At 43.2% G+C, this 16,693-nt stretch overlaps 7 protein-coding genes across 7 annotated transcripts; 2 read left to right on the top strand and 5 right to left on the bottom strand.

Annotated features, from left to right (window-relative positions):
- Nucleotides 1–80: 80 nt before the first annotated feature.
- Nucleotides 81–704, bottom strand: EAE98_006828 (uncharacterized protein; the record flags this gene model as incomplete). Its single annotated transcript, XM_038954451.1, has 1 exon — nt 81–704. The coding sequence occupies one exon, from the start codon at nt 702–704 to the stop codon at nt 81–83; it is 624 nt and encodes a 207-aa protein (XP_038809131.1).
- Nucleotides 705–2,052: 1,348 nt separating this feature from the next.
- EAE98_006829 (uncharacterized protein) lies at nt 2,053–2,676 on the top strand (the record flags this gene model as incomplete). Its single annotated transcript, XM_038954452.1, has 1 exon — nt 2,053–2,676. One exon carries the CDS (start codon nt 2,053–2,055, stop codon nt 2,674–2,676), a length of 624 nt encoding a protein of 207 aa, XP_038809132.1.
- A 1,999-nt stretch (nt 2,677–4,675) lies between these two features.
- On the bottom strand, nt 4,676–6,317 carry EAE98_006830 (uncharacterized protein; the record flags this gene model as incomplete). Its single annotated transcript, XM_038954453.1, has 3 exons — nt 4,676–5,767; nt 5,818–6,081; nt 6,138–6,317. 3 exons carry the CDS (start codon nt 6,315–6,317, stop codon nt 4,676–4,678), a joined length of 1,536 nt encoding a protein of 511 aa, XP_038809133.1.
- A 669-nt stretch (nt 6,318–6,986) lies between these two features.
- EAE98_006831 (uncharacterized protein) lies at nt 6,987–7,793 on the bottom strand (the record flags this gene model as incomplete). The annotated part of the gene is made up of 1 exon (XM_038954454.1): nt 6,987–7,793. One exon carries the CDS (start codon nt 7,791–7,793, stop codon nt 6,987–6,989), a length of 807 nt encoding a protein of 268 aa, XP_038809134.1.
- Nucleotides 7,794–10,097: 2,304 nt separating this feature from the next.
- EAE98_006832 (uncharacterized protein) lies at nt 10,098–11,660 on the top strand (the record flags this gene model as incomplete). The annotated part of the gene is made up of 3 exons (XM_038954455.1): nt 10,098–10,193; nt 10,432–11,130; nt 11,202–11,660. 3 exons carry the CDS (start codon nt 10,098–10,100, stop codon nt 11,658–11,660), a joined length of 1,254 nt encoding a protein of 417 aa, XP_038809135.1.
- Nucleotides 11,661–12,800: 1,140 nt separating this feature from the next.
- EAE98_006833 (uncharacterized protein) lies at nt 12,801–13,564 on the bottom strand (the record flags this gene model as incomplete). Its single annotated transcript, XM_038954456.1, has 2 exons — nt 12,801–13,387; nt 13,471–13,564. 2 exons carry the CDS (start codon nt 13,562–13,564, stop codon nt 12,801–12,803), a joined length of 681 nt encoding a protein of 226 aa, XP_038809136.1.
- Nucleotides 13,565–13,714: 150 nt separating this feature from the next.
- EAE98_006834 (uncharacterized protein) lies at nt 13,715–16,573 on the bottom strand (the record flags this gene model as incomplete). The annotated part of the gene is made up of 6 exons (XM_038954457.1): nt 13,715–15,712; nt 15,760–15,827; nt 15,875–16,003; nt 16,058–16,213; nt 16,266–16,281; nt 16,349–16,573. 6 exons carry the CDS (start codon nt 16,571–16,573, stop codon nt 13,715–13,717), a joined length of 2,592 nt encoding a protein of 863 aa, XP_038809137.1.
- Nucleotides 16,574–16,693: the final 120 nt, after the last annotated feature.

Below are 16,693 nucleotides of genomic sequence, written 5' to 3' on the forward strand. Positions count from 1 at the left end.
AATATCAAACAATAAATATCGATATCAAGAAAGATAAAGCCCAACCCTATGTACCATTTTTTTCTCACATCATTCAATTACTACCTTTTTTTCAAGACAATCATATGCGCTTTATCACATCCCTTTCGATAATCATTTAACTCCACACTAACAACCTCCAAAATTCCTTCTGCTTCCAGTTTCTCAATCTGAGCTTTATAACCCCCAGATTCCCAAACTTCTTCGAGAATAGTAGCAATAATAAGACCACTTGGGACAAGTATCCGAGTAAATTCCCTCAACGCAGGATCAGGACCAACATGTCCATACGTAAATGTCCCAGCACAAGTCACCAAATCATACGTTCCATCCGGCACCTCAATGGTCTGCAACAAGTCTCCTACGAACAGATTGCGATAACAGCCCGTTAGACGTGCTTGAGCGAGCATAGCGGGCGAAAAATCAAGGCCATCAATTTCCGTAGCACCGCTTTCTGCAAGCGCAACCCCCACGAGCCCGGTGCCACATCCGGCATCGAGAATGCGGAGGGTTGCATAGTGAGGAGATTGACAGGCGATTTGCACGATGAGGGTTGGGGCAACGTAGTTTTGGAGCGCAACGATGTGAGTGTTGTAGGTGGAGGCCCATTGGGCGTAGAAGGCTTGGAGGTCAGAGGGAGGGAGATTACTGCGGACTTGGGCGATGAGTTGGTTGGCTGGGATCATGGTTGGGTTAATTTGGAGGTGGTGTTTGGAGCGCGGTGGATATGTGTTTTGAGACGGTGGGTAAAAGGGGAGAGGTGATGTGGGGGTTGGAGATGGCTTGTTTGGGGCTTGATGAGGGAATTGTGTTGAGATACTGGGTAGGTAACCTTGACCTTGACCCCGCACGTTAGGTAGTACGAAGTCGGACAATCAGTGCTATAATTGCCTGAATAAATTGGGCTAAACTTGTGAGACTTTTCATACAGAATAAGATTGCATTAGAAATCAGATGCATGGAAACCTCCGTAATCATAAATGCTACTTTCTCTATAATTCGAGCAGATACGAGTAAGAGCACAATATTCAACTCATCAACTATGATATCAAATTTCGCTTCTGCATCAAGAGAGAAGATGAATCTAGAGTATTCAGACAGACTATTCATATTTATTCTTCGTTTTAAATTGGATTGAACAGATAGCTAAGAAAGTCATCCAAGTCAGCTTGAGGAAGTCTCGTTAGTACATTCGCTTCTTGAGTCATCACAAAATATGTTTCTTTGTTCTTCTTCTCAATCTATTATGCATTTCAAACGAGGGGAGGAGAAAAAGGGAGCTGGCTGGTACACGAGATTTGAGAATTGTATTTTTGACCTATTCACTTCCCTCTGCCTTATGCACTCTCCCATTAATAGTAATCACATTCAACTTCTCCTGATCCTGCAAGATCTTAATATTCTCCAAAGGAATCCCATCAACCAAAATACAATCGGCATGGAACTCCTCCTGAACCTTTTTCAACTCATTTCCTCTCACCAGCAGTGGCAGAAATGATAGCCTCCACAGCAGTAAACCCGAGAAGATTCACGAAATGAACGAGATCTCAGGCGTAGGTTCTATGAGGTGTCAATGTATATCCATCATCATTTCCAGGAAGAACTACGATTCCTCGTTTACGTATTTCTCGGAGACCGTTGATGGTAGCTTCGAGTTCTTTTTGGTAACCTGCTTGTGAGGCTTTTTCGTGTGAGTATTCAAATCCACTGGAGTTATTTACTGTTCCTCTTTTCAGTTGGAATCTATACAATGAGAGTCAATAGAGAACTGATAAGTTGTAAATAACCAATTTATTCCTATGGGACCACAGCTTCGAATTCTTGTCTATGGCGATGATTTTCAAAATGCTAACATTCAACAGGCAACGAAATGGAAGCCTAGTGATAAGACTCAGCTGTTAAGAAAGTCTTACGAATCAGCGCGTATCTCGCAATGACTCTTTCCTTACCCCACCTTGGGAACAGATCTATAACCTAAATGGATTTCCATCGACATCTCCTTTCACAAATTGGCACAAAATCCCAAAATTCAACATGAAATCATTAGATCCCTCGAAGCTTTTCACAGAAGATTGGATAATAACTATCCCGTCTCATCCGCACCTCCGCTTCATTCGTCTAATCCCCAGCCGCTACGACCATCTAGTCCGCATTTTCAGCAACCCCTTAAACGACCCCAACAACCGCACTCCAGACGATACCAGCTGGAAAGAATCCGATTCTCTTGATCTGATAAAAACATACACTCAACGCTTTTCCACTTCCAAAACCTCACACAATGCCCTAGCACTTTTAGTAGAGGAAAATGGCAAAATTGTAGGCATAGGACTCATGCATGAATTTGAACATCAACCCCGCTTCGCGAATATCGGTACGATTCTTGAGGAAGCGGGAAGGGGTCATGGGGTTGGCAAGATTTTGATGGAACTACTTTTGAGGTTGAGTTGTGAGTTGAATGTGGATGTTGTGGAAGCGGGTACGATGAAGAAGAACGCGCCGATGAGGGGGTTGATGAGGAGTTTGGGGATTGAGGAGATAGAGGAGGAAAAAATCATGCCGGGGAATAGAAAGGTGGCCGACATTATGTTTAAGGATATTGAGAGGCAGAGGTGGAGAGATTTTGAGATTCAAGTTGAGCTTTTGGGAGAGGTGGAATGATGGGGGATTAGAAAGTGGTGGTCAAATCACTTATTTGATACATGCATTTTATGGGATTTAAGTTGGGCTGAATTTGATTGGATTGTCAAAGTGCTAGAAATCTAGTAGCCTACTACTTTGTCGCCCCCCCCCTTAGCTCCCGAGTTTGACTCGCTCTCTCCCTCTCTCCTAGAATCTACAAGGCACCTGCACATGTACGACTTCTTATCATGCAATCAGTATCTTGAAGCTCCTTCATTACTCCGCTGGTTTAGATTCATCTCCCTTAACAGCTTCTTCAGCTGGCGAAATCTGAGTTCCTCCACAATGAAAGCATTGCTTGGGAATGAAGTCTTGTACCCAAACACTCTTTCCGCAGCCCGAGGTGCCGGAGCACTTGTATTCTTTTCCGGATCTCTCCATATTGATGTTAGGTCTTGAATTGTATGTATTGAAGTTTCGTACTGATATGTGTGGAATAGGTGGATAAATTCGTTCGAATACTCTTGAAGATCGATTTCGGGCGATTGATAGAGTTATGCGCTGGAATTGATGCTTGTTGATGATATTGTAAAGGTGAAACAGAATGGTGAGAAGTAGGAGTCTAAATAGAAGTCTAATTCGAAGCTAAGACGACGGGTACGGTGGTTAATTCCAATGCAATGTTAGACTGTGCTGTGAATAGGGTGCCCATGGTACTGATCTTGAGGCTGTACTAGAGCTAATCAAACTTATAGATTCGTGAATGGTGGCATACAATGCGTATCAAGATGGTTGTTCTGTACGGCTGTACCATATGAACAGAGATCAAATCGCCGACAATCTTGCTAATTCACTTCAAAGGGCCAACTGCTATGGCTGTCCGATATTTGGCGTACTAAGAAACCCGTACCGGTCCAGCTTTTTTGGATCTTGATGCAGCAAAATCCGGCCCGTGATAATAGCTTCGGGTAGTGACTCCGCCCACTCGCCCATCCGTGTATGGCGGATAGATGATCCGGTATTTGGTATAACTCTATTTATTTTGGACCAGCTTGGCAAACATCCATACCCATCAGGATCTCCATTGACGATAATCCGGGGACCGAAACTGGGTCGATCGTGCGGATATCGTCGAGCTTCGGGTACCCAATACTATTTGAACCCTTCTTCGCTAGACTTCGATAACGTTTAGGTCGGTAAGATTAGCATCCTCCTCATATGTACTACCTGCAGCAGCGGTTTTCGAATTATCATATTACCGAGGCCATGACACATATAGACGGCATTTGCAAAGATGTCTACTAATTGCGCGGAGAATCTAACGGAAATCCTTCATTGAAGTCCGTTCACTTTAAGACCATTAGCTCCGTAGACCTTGGGCTAGACTGAATATAAATGTCCACGACGCCCCAACTAGCCCCAACGGCCCCCCTTCATCGTGAAGCTATGACAGTCTCCACAATCCCCAGCTGTGGGTGCCATTTGTCACAAATTCGGGCCGATTCTTGTGATGTGTCCAGAGTATTGGTAGGCTAACAGTCGGGACCTACCGAGTTGATGGATTAAATGGGGTATTGTGAATACGTACCTAGTTAAAGTTTGTATGGGGCGATTGCTTCAATCGCTTCCAATATGCGGTGACCGTTATCATGTCCCTGCGGGGCAGCCACCACGCTCTGATCTGGCCATTCTATTGAAAAACTCAGACAACCATTTTCAGCTTCATATGCGACTTTGTGGAAACTAAATAAAATAGTCGGAATTCAAGCCGAATCTGAGCTTTCGAGGGGATTTAGTTTGAAATTTGGGAGAGGACTAAGTAACATCTAACAGTCATGTAATCAAGCGAACTGTCTAGGGAATTCAAGACTCAATCATAAAACATTAAAATTTTCATATGCCCGGTCCTTCCAAAGCTGTTCTGTGACGTAAAAGAATATATCCAAAAAATTCAATCAGCGCCATAATTTTCCTGCTCCCATATCCGTAAGATTTAACATAACTCGTTTCGCTGACATAACTTTCCAAAAGCATTCCTTCATAAAGGCACATTATACCCCTTGAACTTTCGCGCCGGTACTCCTTGCTCAAATAACCAATCCAACTCATCAAACTTCCTCCCGTTAGTTTCTGGAACTCTTAGCCAGACCCATAACGTTCCCAAAGTTGATGTCCCTGCAAAAATAAACCCAATCTTTCCTCTCAGATTTGCTGAGTCTGGGTTTATCAACAGTGGAATAGCAATATTCATGACAATACCAAACACACTCTGTACCACTATACCCAACCCAACTGTCCTGGAACGCAATGATGATGAAGGAATTTCAGCAAAGAGTGCCCATCCCATTGGTCCAATAGTCGAGAGATAGATAAACGAGAAAACGATTACACAAGCTACTTGACCATAAGCTGGTCCTTTGCTGGAATAATTAGGTAAGATATCCAATATACCAATCAGCAAGAGCAAGAAAGTCAACATGGCTGTTCCGACAAAAGATGTAGAACGACGTCCACATCTATTGATAAGAAACCATGAGCAAATCACGCCCAATAATCCCAAAATAGTAACTCCAACTGATAATGTAAATGCGTTAGAGTCAGACATGCCAGCAAGTTCAAAGAAGTAACTCGAATATCCAACTGAGAAAACGACACCAGTAAGCTGGGCGACGGCGAAGATACCCATCGAGATTTCGGTACGACGGAGGTTGGAACCTCGGAAACAATCAAGGTATGTGGTTTCGGAGGAATTTTTGGACTCTGTTGAAATGATTGTTGTCATTTCTTCTGCCGTGTCAAGAGGAGATAGATAACCTAAACGAGCGAGGGTGGAGGTTGTGTTGTCCATGTGAGAATGACGGAGCAGATACCAAGGCGATTCAGGTGCGAATGGGAGACCGAGGAGAATGATTGTTGGAAATATGAATTGGAGAGCAAAGGGGATTCTGTAGGCATTCGCCGAGGCAAATGTTCCCGTGCCCTTAAGAACGAGATTGCCCGTGAGTTGACCGATAGAAATAAGTAGTTGAACCCCAGAGGTGGTTAGGCCTCGTATAGTCGCAGGACATATTTCAGCAGCATAGCTTGACGGAATGGTGAGAAACGCACCCAAGGCAAGACCGTTGATAAGCTTTGATATGTTAGTTCAGTCAAGAGTTATAAAGGGGGGATCGATCTTACCTTGCCTACGAGTAAAACCACTGACGACCGAGCAAACACTTGCAAAAACACCCCGATAATGCTCAATATGCACCCAAGTCCCATCATCAACCGCTTCCCAAATCTATCGGCAAGATATCCAGTGGCAATCGCTCCAAATAACTGGCCAATGTAGGAGGCAGAATTGAAACCCGTTTGCCATTTTGAACTGATTATGTATGTGCCTTTGTAGTTATATCCAAAATCACGCTCGAAAGAAGCAATTGATATAGCACCACCAGATATCTGGGAATACTGTTTAGCCATCAATCGTGTATGTTAGATCTCAAGCGTCTACTAACCTGAATATCCATTCCCCAGTTGACAGCTGCCAAGGCAAAAAATCCGGACCAAAACACCGCTACTTTGTGTCTCATCACCATCTGCCATGTCGAAAGTTTTTCTGGTCCCTCTTGAGTTTCCAAACTCGCGATCTGGGTAACCGGCTCCTCGGAAACAAGAACTACCTGTGTGTCCTTCATTATCATAGATTCATTAAGTCGTGCTCGAGAAAAAGAAAAAAGTGGTCGTGATCAGTTCATTTCCTGAGGATTGCCTATGAAGATATTATACGGATGCTGATCTTTATGTGGGAGCCGTGCTTAACGATGTAAAATCTGGGGAAATCCCGGAATAAAGTATATTCTACCCTTTATAGTCAAGAGCATTAGAGGATTAAAACTCAAAATGATGATTACTTATCAACTAGAACTAATGTTGTCAAGAGGCTGGGGTTTCTACAAAAGCCGGTGAAGGTCGCCCCTTGACTTTACATTCTTAGGAAAGGGGTCAGACACCTTCTGTTGAATTTGATTTGTTATGGATGCTGGGCTTGCTGCATGAAGGTTGACATAAAAACTAAATTCTAAATAAGTGGCCGCACTTTGGGGCTAGAAGGCTTCGAACTCTCAGACCGCGACAGCTAGACGTTGACATTGTTCCATAAAAACTTTGAAAAGTGGATCAGCCAATGAAATACCTCAAACTATTCCCAAATCTCTTTCGAAAATTTCAACTTCCTTGTAACAATTGTTGACAATGATTCAGGCTTGAACACTCAAATGCAAATAAACGTGGCTTTGGACGCCGAAGAGTTTGGATGATAAGTTGATAACGGGAAACTTCGCTAAAAATCAAAAGTGCGGAAAGAACTATATGACCCCTGCAAATATCAGAAGAATGAGTCTCCCCAATTCCTTTTTTTCTACTTCCCAATAATATTGTGCAGACTTCATTAGATCTTGCTGGTCGAGACATGGTATTGTAGCAATGAATCGTTTAATAATATCAACATCGTGACCGCTCATTAACACAACGGCTCGTAGCAAGATCAATACTCCGGCACCTCCTAAAACATGTGAAATCATTGGTGTAAGCCAATATGCTGTTTCGATGAATTCATAAAATAGTAACCCATCGTAGGCACCAAGTCTCCGATCTTCCAGCAATATGTCACTTATTGCCTGGAGTAGGTGCAAAATTTGTTCCGCTGCGAAACTTTCCATTTGCAGGTCTCCCAGCAAGCCATAGCGGTGCATATCATCAATGCGAGGAAATAGAGGGTTTTCTATGTCGCCGAATGAGACCCCGAATAGATTTGGACAGCATTGCGTTTGTTCCGAACCGCTTATCACTGCGCAAATCCATTGCCCAGCCTCTGAAAGCTTTTCACGATCATCAAAATGTTCGAATGTATCTCCAAATATTTCCATGAAATCGATTCTCGGATTGCCTCTTTCACGAGCTTGATGGTGAATACCCGGTAGATTGCGTTCAAGTTCGATTGAACGCATCGGTACATCACTTCCATTTGGAAAGCTAAGAACTACGGGAGGTGACGTCCTTTCAATATGCTTGACGGGAGGCTTGCGATGTAAGGGTGGAATTGGCAGAGAATTTGGGGCGTAACGTCGATTATTCCGTAACCCAGCCGTGATAATTCCATGATAAGGAGCCATTTGAAAGACTCGGCATTGGCTTGATTCCTGAAAGGTTATTTTCCGAAGATGAGGAAGAGGGATTGGATGGATGGGGGAGCAGGAACACTTTGAATAAACTTGTATTCGCAATAAAGAGTGTTTGATTACGTTATGCGCAACAATGGAGGCAATCAGACACAACGAGTTGATTAGAGTTCGAAGAGATTTCCATGAGCTTAATACAAACAAACTTTGGTTCAAAACCTTCATACAAGCCACTACAATCACTCTCGGGTTCAAGTCACACAAGTGCAACTTCCAAGATGCAAGAAACACAAAACGTAAAGCGACTCAGTATGACTGGCTTGAGTTAATAGTTCAAACCTCTAGTATTGAAGTGATCTGCCTTATTGTGCTACGCAAACATTGAAATAACGCCCAGATACTACGTCGCTTGATTGCGGACATGAGATATGAGGCGGATTGCAAAAGATAACGTATGATAATGGTTGTGGATGAGAATGGGACACTTGACCAGCAATCACAGCACAGTGTAATATTTCGTGTATGCAGAAGGAGGCTGATAAGGAGGTCATGTTCTAGACAATTCCGAGGTAGCTGCGCTTCGGGTGGTAGAATAAGTGTTGAGGGATATTGCCTACCGAATCAATTAGAGTATCGGTAAGCAAATGTGACGGCAGCAAGTAAGTTTAACTGCGATAACAGTTTCGCCGAGAGCTTTACTTGCTTGGCCATTATTATGTACGGTCCTGAAACATGAGTCCAAAAAATCATCAACTCTGATGTTTGTTCAAGTTGAGGAATTATCACTGAGGTATGAGAAAGGACTCAGTCAAGAAAGAGTGGACTGACTAAGCAGACATACATAGAGGGGCGTTGATCACGTGTGTGTGAACCTCTCATTCAATTCTTATTATTCACATCCATTTATTATTTCCAGTGACATTTGGGAGGCAGATCAATGCTAATCATCTACAAAATCATGTATCGGAGTATAGTTATTATTTATCAAAATTCTTGTCTATCAGCGCTTTTTGTAACAGGAAGTAAGTAGTTTCTGGATACCAAATATCGAATTGGGCCTGTGGAGTGGAAGTTCACTCAACTCCTATCAACATGAAGATGCGTAAATATCAATGAGAGATCTATCAGGGTCATTGGCTGCTCACAAGATGTTTTGTATCCCAGACTTGATCTTTTCCTCTGTCTTTCAGGCGATATATACCTATGAGATCTTCGTCAAGGCAATGAAGTCACAACTTCTGACATCGGTATTACCGAAATTGTCTAGCAAATACACGTCTAAATAGACTAAATAGACTGGGAAACCGAGGTCATATTGAGCATATTCAACACCATAACTTGTGTCTAGTCTAGGAATTTTATGTGTCAGGATCCCGATGTTTCGGCAGTGGCTGTTGGAAGAGCTTGCCATTCCATGCTATCGCTCACCTTCAATGGTTAGGCTGGGTTTAAAGAATGATTTAACCTCCTCAGAAATTATCTTTTGCTTCTTGATTCATCCAGAAGTGTATATCTTCAAACCTGTTGCTTGTCGACCAGAAGGTTCCGGGCGGATTACCAGTGACACAGCTCACAATCGAGGGCATCGAAATCACGCTGGCTGTTCTCCATCTTTCGAATATCATATCAAACGTGAAAGTGAACCAAGATCTGTAGCTGTTTCATTCATAAGTACATAAGTACACACTTAATAGTATAAAAAGATGCTGAATTTGAGACATGTGTGTTGGGTTGAGACTTTATTAAAATTGTTTGCAAACTTCACAACAAAAATATTCGAGAGCTCTCTTAGATTTTCATACATCTTCCTACCAATTCCGGAATTCCGAGGATCTTAACCTGTCGTAGCTTGCTATGCTCCTACCCGAACCCCTTGCCAATTTTCAGTCTCCGACCAATCACAAGTCAAGATTGCCAACTCCCAGAAGCAACAACAATATAGATAGGCACCAAGAATTGACAGTTGACTATTCTAAGGCCTTATACCTCTCACTTCAAACTCTTTTCCTCACATCCAGAACCAACTCGGTGACGTCGAATGATTCTCAACAGCTCTCAGTAAATCCTTCGATCATCAAGAACTCGAGAAACATCGGGAGGTCTCTTTTCTTTATTTTTCCTTGAATCTGACTTACCAGTGCCTTTCTACTGAGCTTCAAGATATCTACTTAAACTCTGATTTGCCAAAACTGACAGTATAATCGAAAACCACAAATACCCAAGTACCTCACAAAAGCCGAAAAACACGGCATACCACGCAAAATTTCCAACAAGTCCTTAAATCTCATACCTCTCAACATGTCTTCTGAGTCAGGCAGTATCTCTGTCAATTTCAGAGCTGAAAGTTCCCCGGTGCGCCCTACTACACATGAAGTTTTGGTGGACGGATTAGATGTAAGTTTTGTGTTTTTTACCCTCAATTCTTGCAACAAACATCCTCTCGATAATCTTATGGTCAGTATATTCCATGATTTGGAAAATTGGAAACACTGTCTATGGATCAGCTTTAACTTCGATGGCCATCGTTGCCAAAATAAGCCAAGTTGGATACTGTTAGATAGAATTCTTTTCAGTCTTCATTCCCACTTGATATCCCAAAAAACGATCTCAGAATTGACTCCTTATACTCTAGACCCCCTCGCCCAAGAAGTCATTGCCAAGCAAGTCTTCAAAAAATAAGAACGCCACACAGAAGAAACAGAAGACGGCAGACAAAATGACCAAAGTCACGACCGTTGAAAAAGATGAAGATGATTCTGATGTCGATAATCCCGGTCATGAGAATGAAGTCATCTCGTCAGAAGCCGGCACTACCCATGGAAAGACTCTTTCTAAGGCAAAGACTGTCATCAAGGACGAGGATGGTGGCGAAGAAGAAGAAGAAGAAGAAGATGCTGAGGAAATCGTTACGAAGAAACCCGCAGCTGCCCCCAAGTCCAAGTCTTCTAGCACCCACAAGCTGGACATCAAGATCAAGGAGAAAGCCAAACCATCGGATGAAGTAACTCCAAATATCTCCGATGCTGACACCAAAAAGGCTGCAACAACTACCCAGTCCAAAAAGAGACGTGCGGCTACTTCCACGAACGGTGGAGCTCGCAAGAAAGCCAAGTTGCCAGCAAATGCTTACAATCCTGATTCTTATGCCCAGTTGAACAGGGAAGACAAGTTATTGTTTGATCTCAAAACCAAAAACCCAGAGTCTCCATGGAAGGAACTCATTGTTCAGTTTAACCTGGAAATACAGGGTAAACCTGAACTCAAAGCTGGTGCGCTTAGAATGAGATGGCCCAGAGTCAAGGCTGCAGCGACCGAGATTGAACATGGTGATGTATGTCGACAATCGGCTCCACATCAATTATATTTCTCTGACGTCTTGTGATTGCTAACTTCTCACATCAGATCCAAAAGATGTGCATCTCCAAGCAAGATATGGAAGACCAACTCGAGAATACGAGAGATGAGCTGTTGGCAAAATTTGAAAGAGAGAGAGAAGCTGTGTTGCGAAAATTCAAGACTGAAATGTGGACTGAAATTGCTAAAAACGTTGGCCAAAATGGTGGCAAGGAATATGAACCCGCTATTCTGCAAAGAAAGTACGAACTCTATAAGCGCCAGGGTCGTATCGATGACAACGATAAATACTTGGCATGGACTGAGGAGGATGAGAATGGCGTGAAAGCAGAAGCGCAGGATGACGAGGAAGAAGAGGCCATTGAAGAAGAAGAAGACAAAGACGACGATGAAAACGAAGACGATGACGAAGAAGAAGCCGGCGCCCAAGAGGATGCAAATGGTGAAGATGAGATCGAAGTCGACATCAAAGGAGAAGACACCAATATGTCTGAAGCCGAAGCTTGAACGACACCAGAGTTTCGACCACTAGCACTTCAGAGTGGGCCAGACTTCATAATGGAGAGTTTTCATTTTCTGTGGGTATGTTTCGCGGCAGGAAAGCCTAAGCATCGCTAACCTTCAAGATAGCGGAGCTACTCACTCCTTTGCGTTGCTATCGAGATCTTACAGTGCAATATTCTCCGGCTCTCCTTGAATCTGCTTCTGAGTGTCTATTGGTTGGGAAGTAAGCGGTTCATGATGCCTTCACTACTTTTTTCTTTAGAATGCATGGGGATTTTCATGGGATTTGTGTTATTTTTTGCTTCGACACTGGTGGCTTTGATTTTGATTTGAAGGTGGCGGATATTGATGGGATGCAGAATGGAGGCATTGGCTGTGACTTAAACTTCATCAAATTGCCATAGCACAAATGAAATTGTTTCAGTCTACCAAAAGAAAGTAAAATCTTGGTTCTCATATATCGACTTACCATGGTGATATGACTCCAGCGTATTCAATATATCTAAGATGATGAATGATTCAAGCTTATCTCTTCTTCTCCCCGAGGTACCTAGGATGATCATGTCTTGTCTAAATTTGATATCAAAATGGCATCTATCCCGTCTCATGGTCATGCTCTAACATCTTTGGACTATATTATTATCTCGCACACTTCACTTCGACATATCACCTGATACTAAAGGCTCATAAACTCGAGAATCCATGATTTATTTGAAGGAAATGCCAACATTAACAGTATATCATCCCCGATAGCGAGATTAAATATATTTTAACGTCATCTTGACTTATACTATAACTTATAAGAGTTCGAAACCAGATGAATGTTGATCAATGTATGGCGAACGACTCAACTTTAGGCTCATCAGGCTCATGGCCATCATGCAAACCAGAAACGGCCATGCAGAGAACTTCCTACCGTGTCAACAAATTGCATTTGAGAACAAACTCATAGATTCATAGTCCCCACCCTCTTCATTGCACCGACCAAAGAGCTCCTACTCTTTCTGGCTCATAGCTTGAGGTCTGCCGCAACAATCGCACCAAGAACGCAAACAATCATTCCTTCCAGCCATATCTCCCAGCTTCCATACCCTAGGAGAATTATGCCACGCTCCCCACACCATATCCCCCCTCCATTTCCCATCACACTAACCCCGTCATCTGACTCGACTCCGACTCCCATGAATCCACCCCCTCCCCAACTATCGTCTCGACCATCGACAAGCTATCCAAACACTGCACTCCGAACCTCTCACATAAAACCTTCACATACCCCTCCTTCCAAAACCCCTTTTCTACACAAACAATCACCTTCTGTCCTTTACTCTTCAACGCCATCCCCAATTCCAACAATGCCGTCCCTCCCGCCCCTATTTTTCCAGCGCGAACATCCGCTCCTATGAAACCCACCACAACAATATCCGCTAATTCCAAGCCCTCCAGTTCGAAATTCACCTGTGTGACAAATTTCTCATCTGAGAGATCTTCACGCCAAGTCGAGTCCCAGGCGGGGTTGTAGGGATCGATTATTGTGACTGGTGCAAAGCTATTTGGTTCGCTGGTAACATTTTTATCATCTGTGGATGTGGAACGAGAGCGGGCTAGAAGGCGATCTGTGAGGACCTCTTGCCAGCGGCTCTCGTCTTTGTTGTAGTTTGTGGTGCCGGAGAGAAAGATTACTGGGTGGGGTAGATTGTAGGGGTCGATGATTTTGCCATTTTCGATCAAGTCTGAAGAGGGGGTTAGTAGGATGTTTTGGTTTGGCGACTTGATGGATGTTGACATTGCGCTAGAGATGAGTGTGTTTGCGTACTATTACGATGTTGAGTTAGAAGATGATGTAATATTGCCGGACGATTGAGGCTGTAGTTTGTTTGATCTGCGTTGCATCGCATCCGCATCTGCATTTGTCCATTGGCCAATCACGAATCCATAAACCTAGTCATATCACGAGATTCGTGAAACATACATCCCATGTGAACCTCCATTATATCATACTCTTGAAGTACCTATATAAAGTATAAATTCAATCATAAATCATCTTATCTCCAATCTATTTATCGATCCTCTAATTCAACTCCATCATCAAATTCGTCTTCTGTCCCTTCCATTACATGTTCATTTCTATGATCTTGCGGGAACCTCGGGCTCCCTCTCCTTCCTATCGTCTCTCCACTTGCAAGTCTAATTCTTCCACCACTAGCACTATGTACTTTATTACCCACCCAAGTTCCCACACTTCTCATTACACCCCACAGCCTTTCTTCATTGTTTGATAAAACGGGACTTCGTTCTTCTCTAAATCCTTCGTTGGCCTCCACTTTGAATTGGTATTTCAGGACGTCTTTGACAGTTACTAGGCCTTCTAGTTTTCCATGGTATTCGATTAAAATCACTCGAGGTCCAATCTTTTGGAATAATTCCATGACGGTTTCCAATGGTAATCGAGGATGGACTGTGACAGGCGTAGAATCTATGAAGCGACTGAAATCGACCGATGATGATGCCATGCCTTCGAATGTTATAGAGGCTGCTGGTGTGGTGGGAGTCACGGGATCCTGAGTTAAATTGTTGTTCGGAGGCGAAAAATAGCATTTTGCCGAAGGAGAGATCGTTCTATCTCGTTTAACACGATCGATTGCGTATCTTAATTCTGTCCGGCCAATGTATCCGACTAAAATCTTTGAAACACGATCTTCAACGATTGGGAATCCTTGGTATCGATCTTCAAGGAGCAACTTTTCCAGATGCCTCATTGTATAGCCAGTTGTCGGCAAAATGACCACATCGCCTGTCATGACTTGAGATACTGGCACACCGAAAGTATGCTCCTCTTTATTGTCGAGGAAAGGAAAACCGTTGAACCAAATCATGCGATCCGCTATACCACCCTTTCCAAAGAATTCAGAGACGGCTTTCGTTACCCCAACAACAATCATAGTTGGAAGGATATAGGTTGTTGCACCTGTAAGCTCGAACATAATAACGACGACGGAGACAGTAATGTGCATGATTCCACTCAAAGCAGCAGCTGCACCAAGGAATGCATATGTTCCTGGTGTGATACAAGGCACATCGGGTTGACATGCAGCAAAAAATACGGAGGCGGGATATGCTTCATGAATCGCCTGGACGAGAATACCGATAGTACGACCAAAGGATGCTCCAATTGCCATGGATGGGACGAAAATTCCAGCTGGAACTTTGCATCCATATGAGATGATTACGAGAAACATTCGAATGATTGTTGCCAAAGTCAATGAAAAGACCATTTTCCATCGGTTCTCTTTATCACAAAGTCCATTGTAATCCTCCGCACCTTCACATTCCAAAAACAAAATCTCCATACTCTCGGTCATATCGATTCGTAAAAACATGTTCGGATAGCAAATCAGAGCGGTTCCAGTCGCAAGTAAAGTCGCTTCGAGTATTGCATACTTGGTGAGATGCTTCTTTCGAAATGCTTGTGCTCTTAGATTCCACTTGATCATAAATGCTCCATAAAGTCCACCAAATATACCTAATATGATGTAGAAAATTACCTCGAAAAAATGCCATTCACGATCATAATGAACTTGAAACATGACAAGTTGGCCTGTTCGGAATGGGTTCATTGCTGCAAGAACAGCTGTTGCAACCAATGCGCAGAAATAACTTCGCCACATAGTCTTCAGAGGAAAATATGAGGACATCTCTTCGAGGGAAAACAGAACACCCCCTATTGGGCTACCAAATGCCACTGCAACACCAGCTGCTGCACAAGCACTTAGAATTTCTCGAGTTTTGGAGGCATTTCGTTTATATTTTTCGAAAAGTCTGGAGATGACATTGCCGGTACATACTGCATAATGAACACTTGGTCCTTCTTTACCTACTGATAAGCCAGATGCAATTGCCAGAGGGAGTGCAATTGATTTAATGATCAAAGTCCAGAATCCAAGAAATCCTTTCATGACAAACCCAGCAATGATGCATTTTATTTCAGAAATTCCAGATCCAGCTGCATAAGGGGCGAATGATCTTACGAGACTTGCTGAAGTTAATGCGAATATCGTCTAAAGAGGTCAGTATCGATGCGACTAAGTTAAACAAGAATACCTACAGCGAATAAAGTATAGATCACATAATTGACTGGTGGGAAAGAGCTCCACCTATGCCAATCATCACATCCTACACTAATTAGCACCATATTTCTCATCTACTGGTCATAAACATGCCTGTATCTTCTCCCCAGCAACAAAAGCTCTCGTTGAGGTAGAATCCAGTCTTGCAATATCCCAACTTAATATCTGAGAGCCATTCCGTGATTATATTCAAAAATGCAGCATTAAGACCAATTGCAGCGCCTAAACGTTTTGCATCAGCATATTACCCCTCACCACATTTATACCATTCCGTACCTATAATAGTAACTACAATCCAGGCTTGCGCCGCATCATAAGATTCCCATAATTTGTATCTCCAACCCGCATGTCCACCTCTTTCGAAGAAACCCGCAGTTTCTCTCTTTCGAACTTTCCTTCGTATTTGTTCTTTCGCCGCATCTTGAACCCAATCTTGAGAAGTGTCAACTTACTTGTCGCAAACCGGATAAAAGAGGGGTATTACCTATAGTCGTGAAATCCTATTGAATCATGATTAGCATAAGGCTTCCAGAGCCGCAGATTGTAGCGCATAAGGTAGCATCATACCTCATAACGTTTGATTTCCTCGATTTCCTCATCTATCTGACGTTCTGCGACATTCGGCACATTGGTAGCCTCGCCTTGTTCAGCACTTGAGACGGCAAAGGATATGCGATGAGAGAAAGAAGGACGTTGGTGGAGGCGCGCTGATGGCACAGAAAAAGAAGATGATCGTGAGTTCATGGCCCCATTTGTATCGACACCATTGTGGGAATTGCAGTCATGATACATAAGAGCTCGATGTTCGAGATGGCTTACTGAGGGTAAGCGGTACATGCGGCCGCAAGCGTCGGGTAAAAGCTCTCGGCAGTCAGTCTTTATATCAGCGAAACAAGCTGAAATCGACCACCC

This window comes from Botrytis deweyae (assembly GCF_014898535.1).
Source record: "Botrytis deweyae strain B1 chromosome Unknown BDEW_015, whole genome shotgun sequence".
NCBI classification, from domain to species: domain Eukaryota; kingdom Fungi; phylum Ascomycota; class Leotiomycetes; order Helotiales; family Sclerotiniaceae; genus Botrytis; species Botrytis deweyae.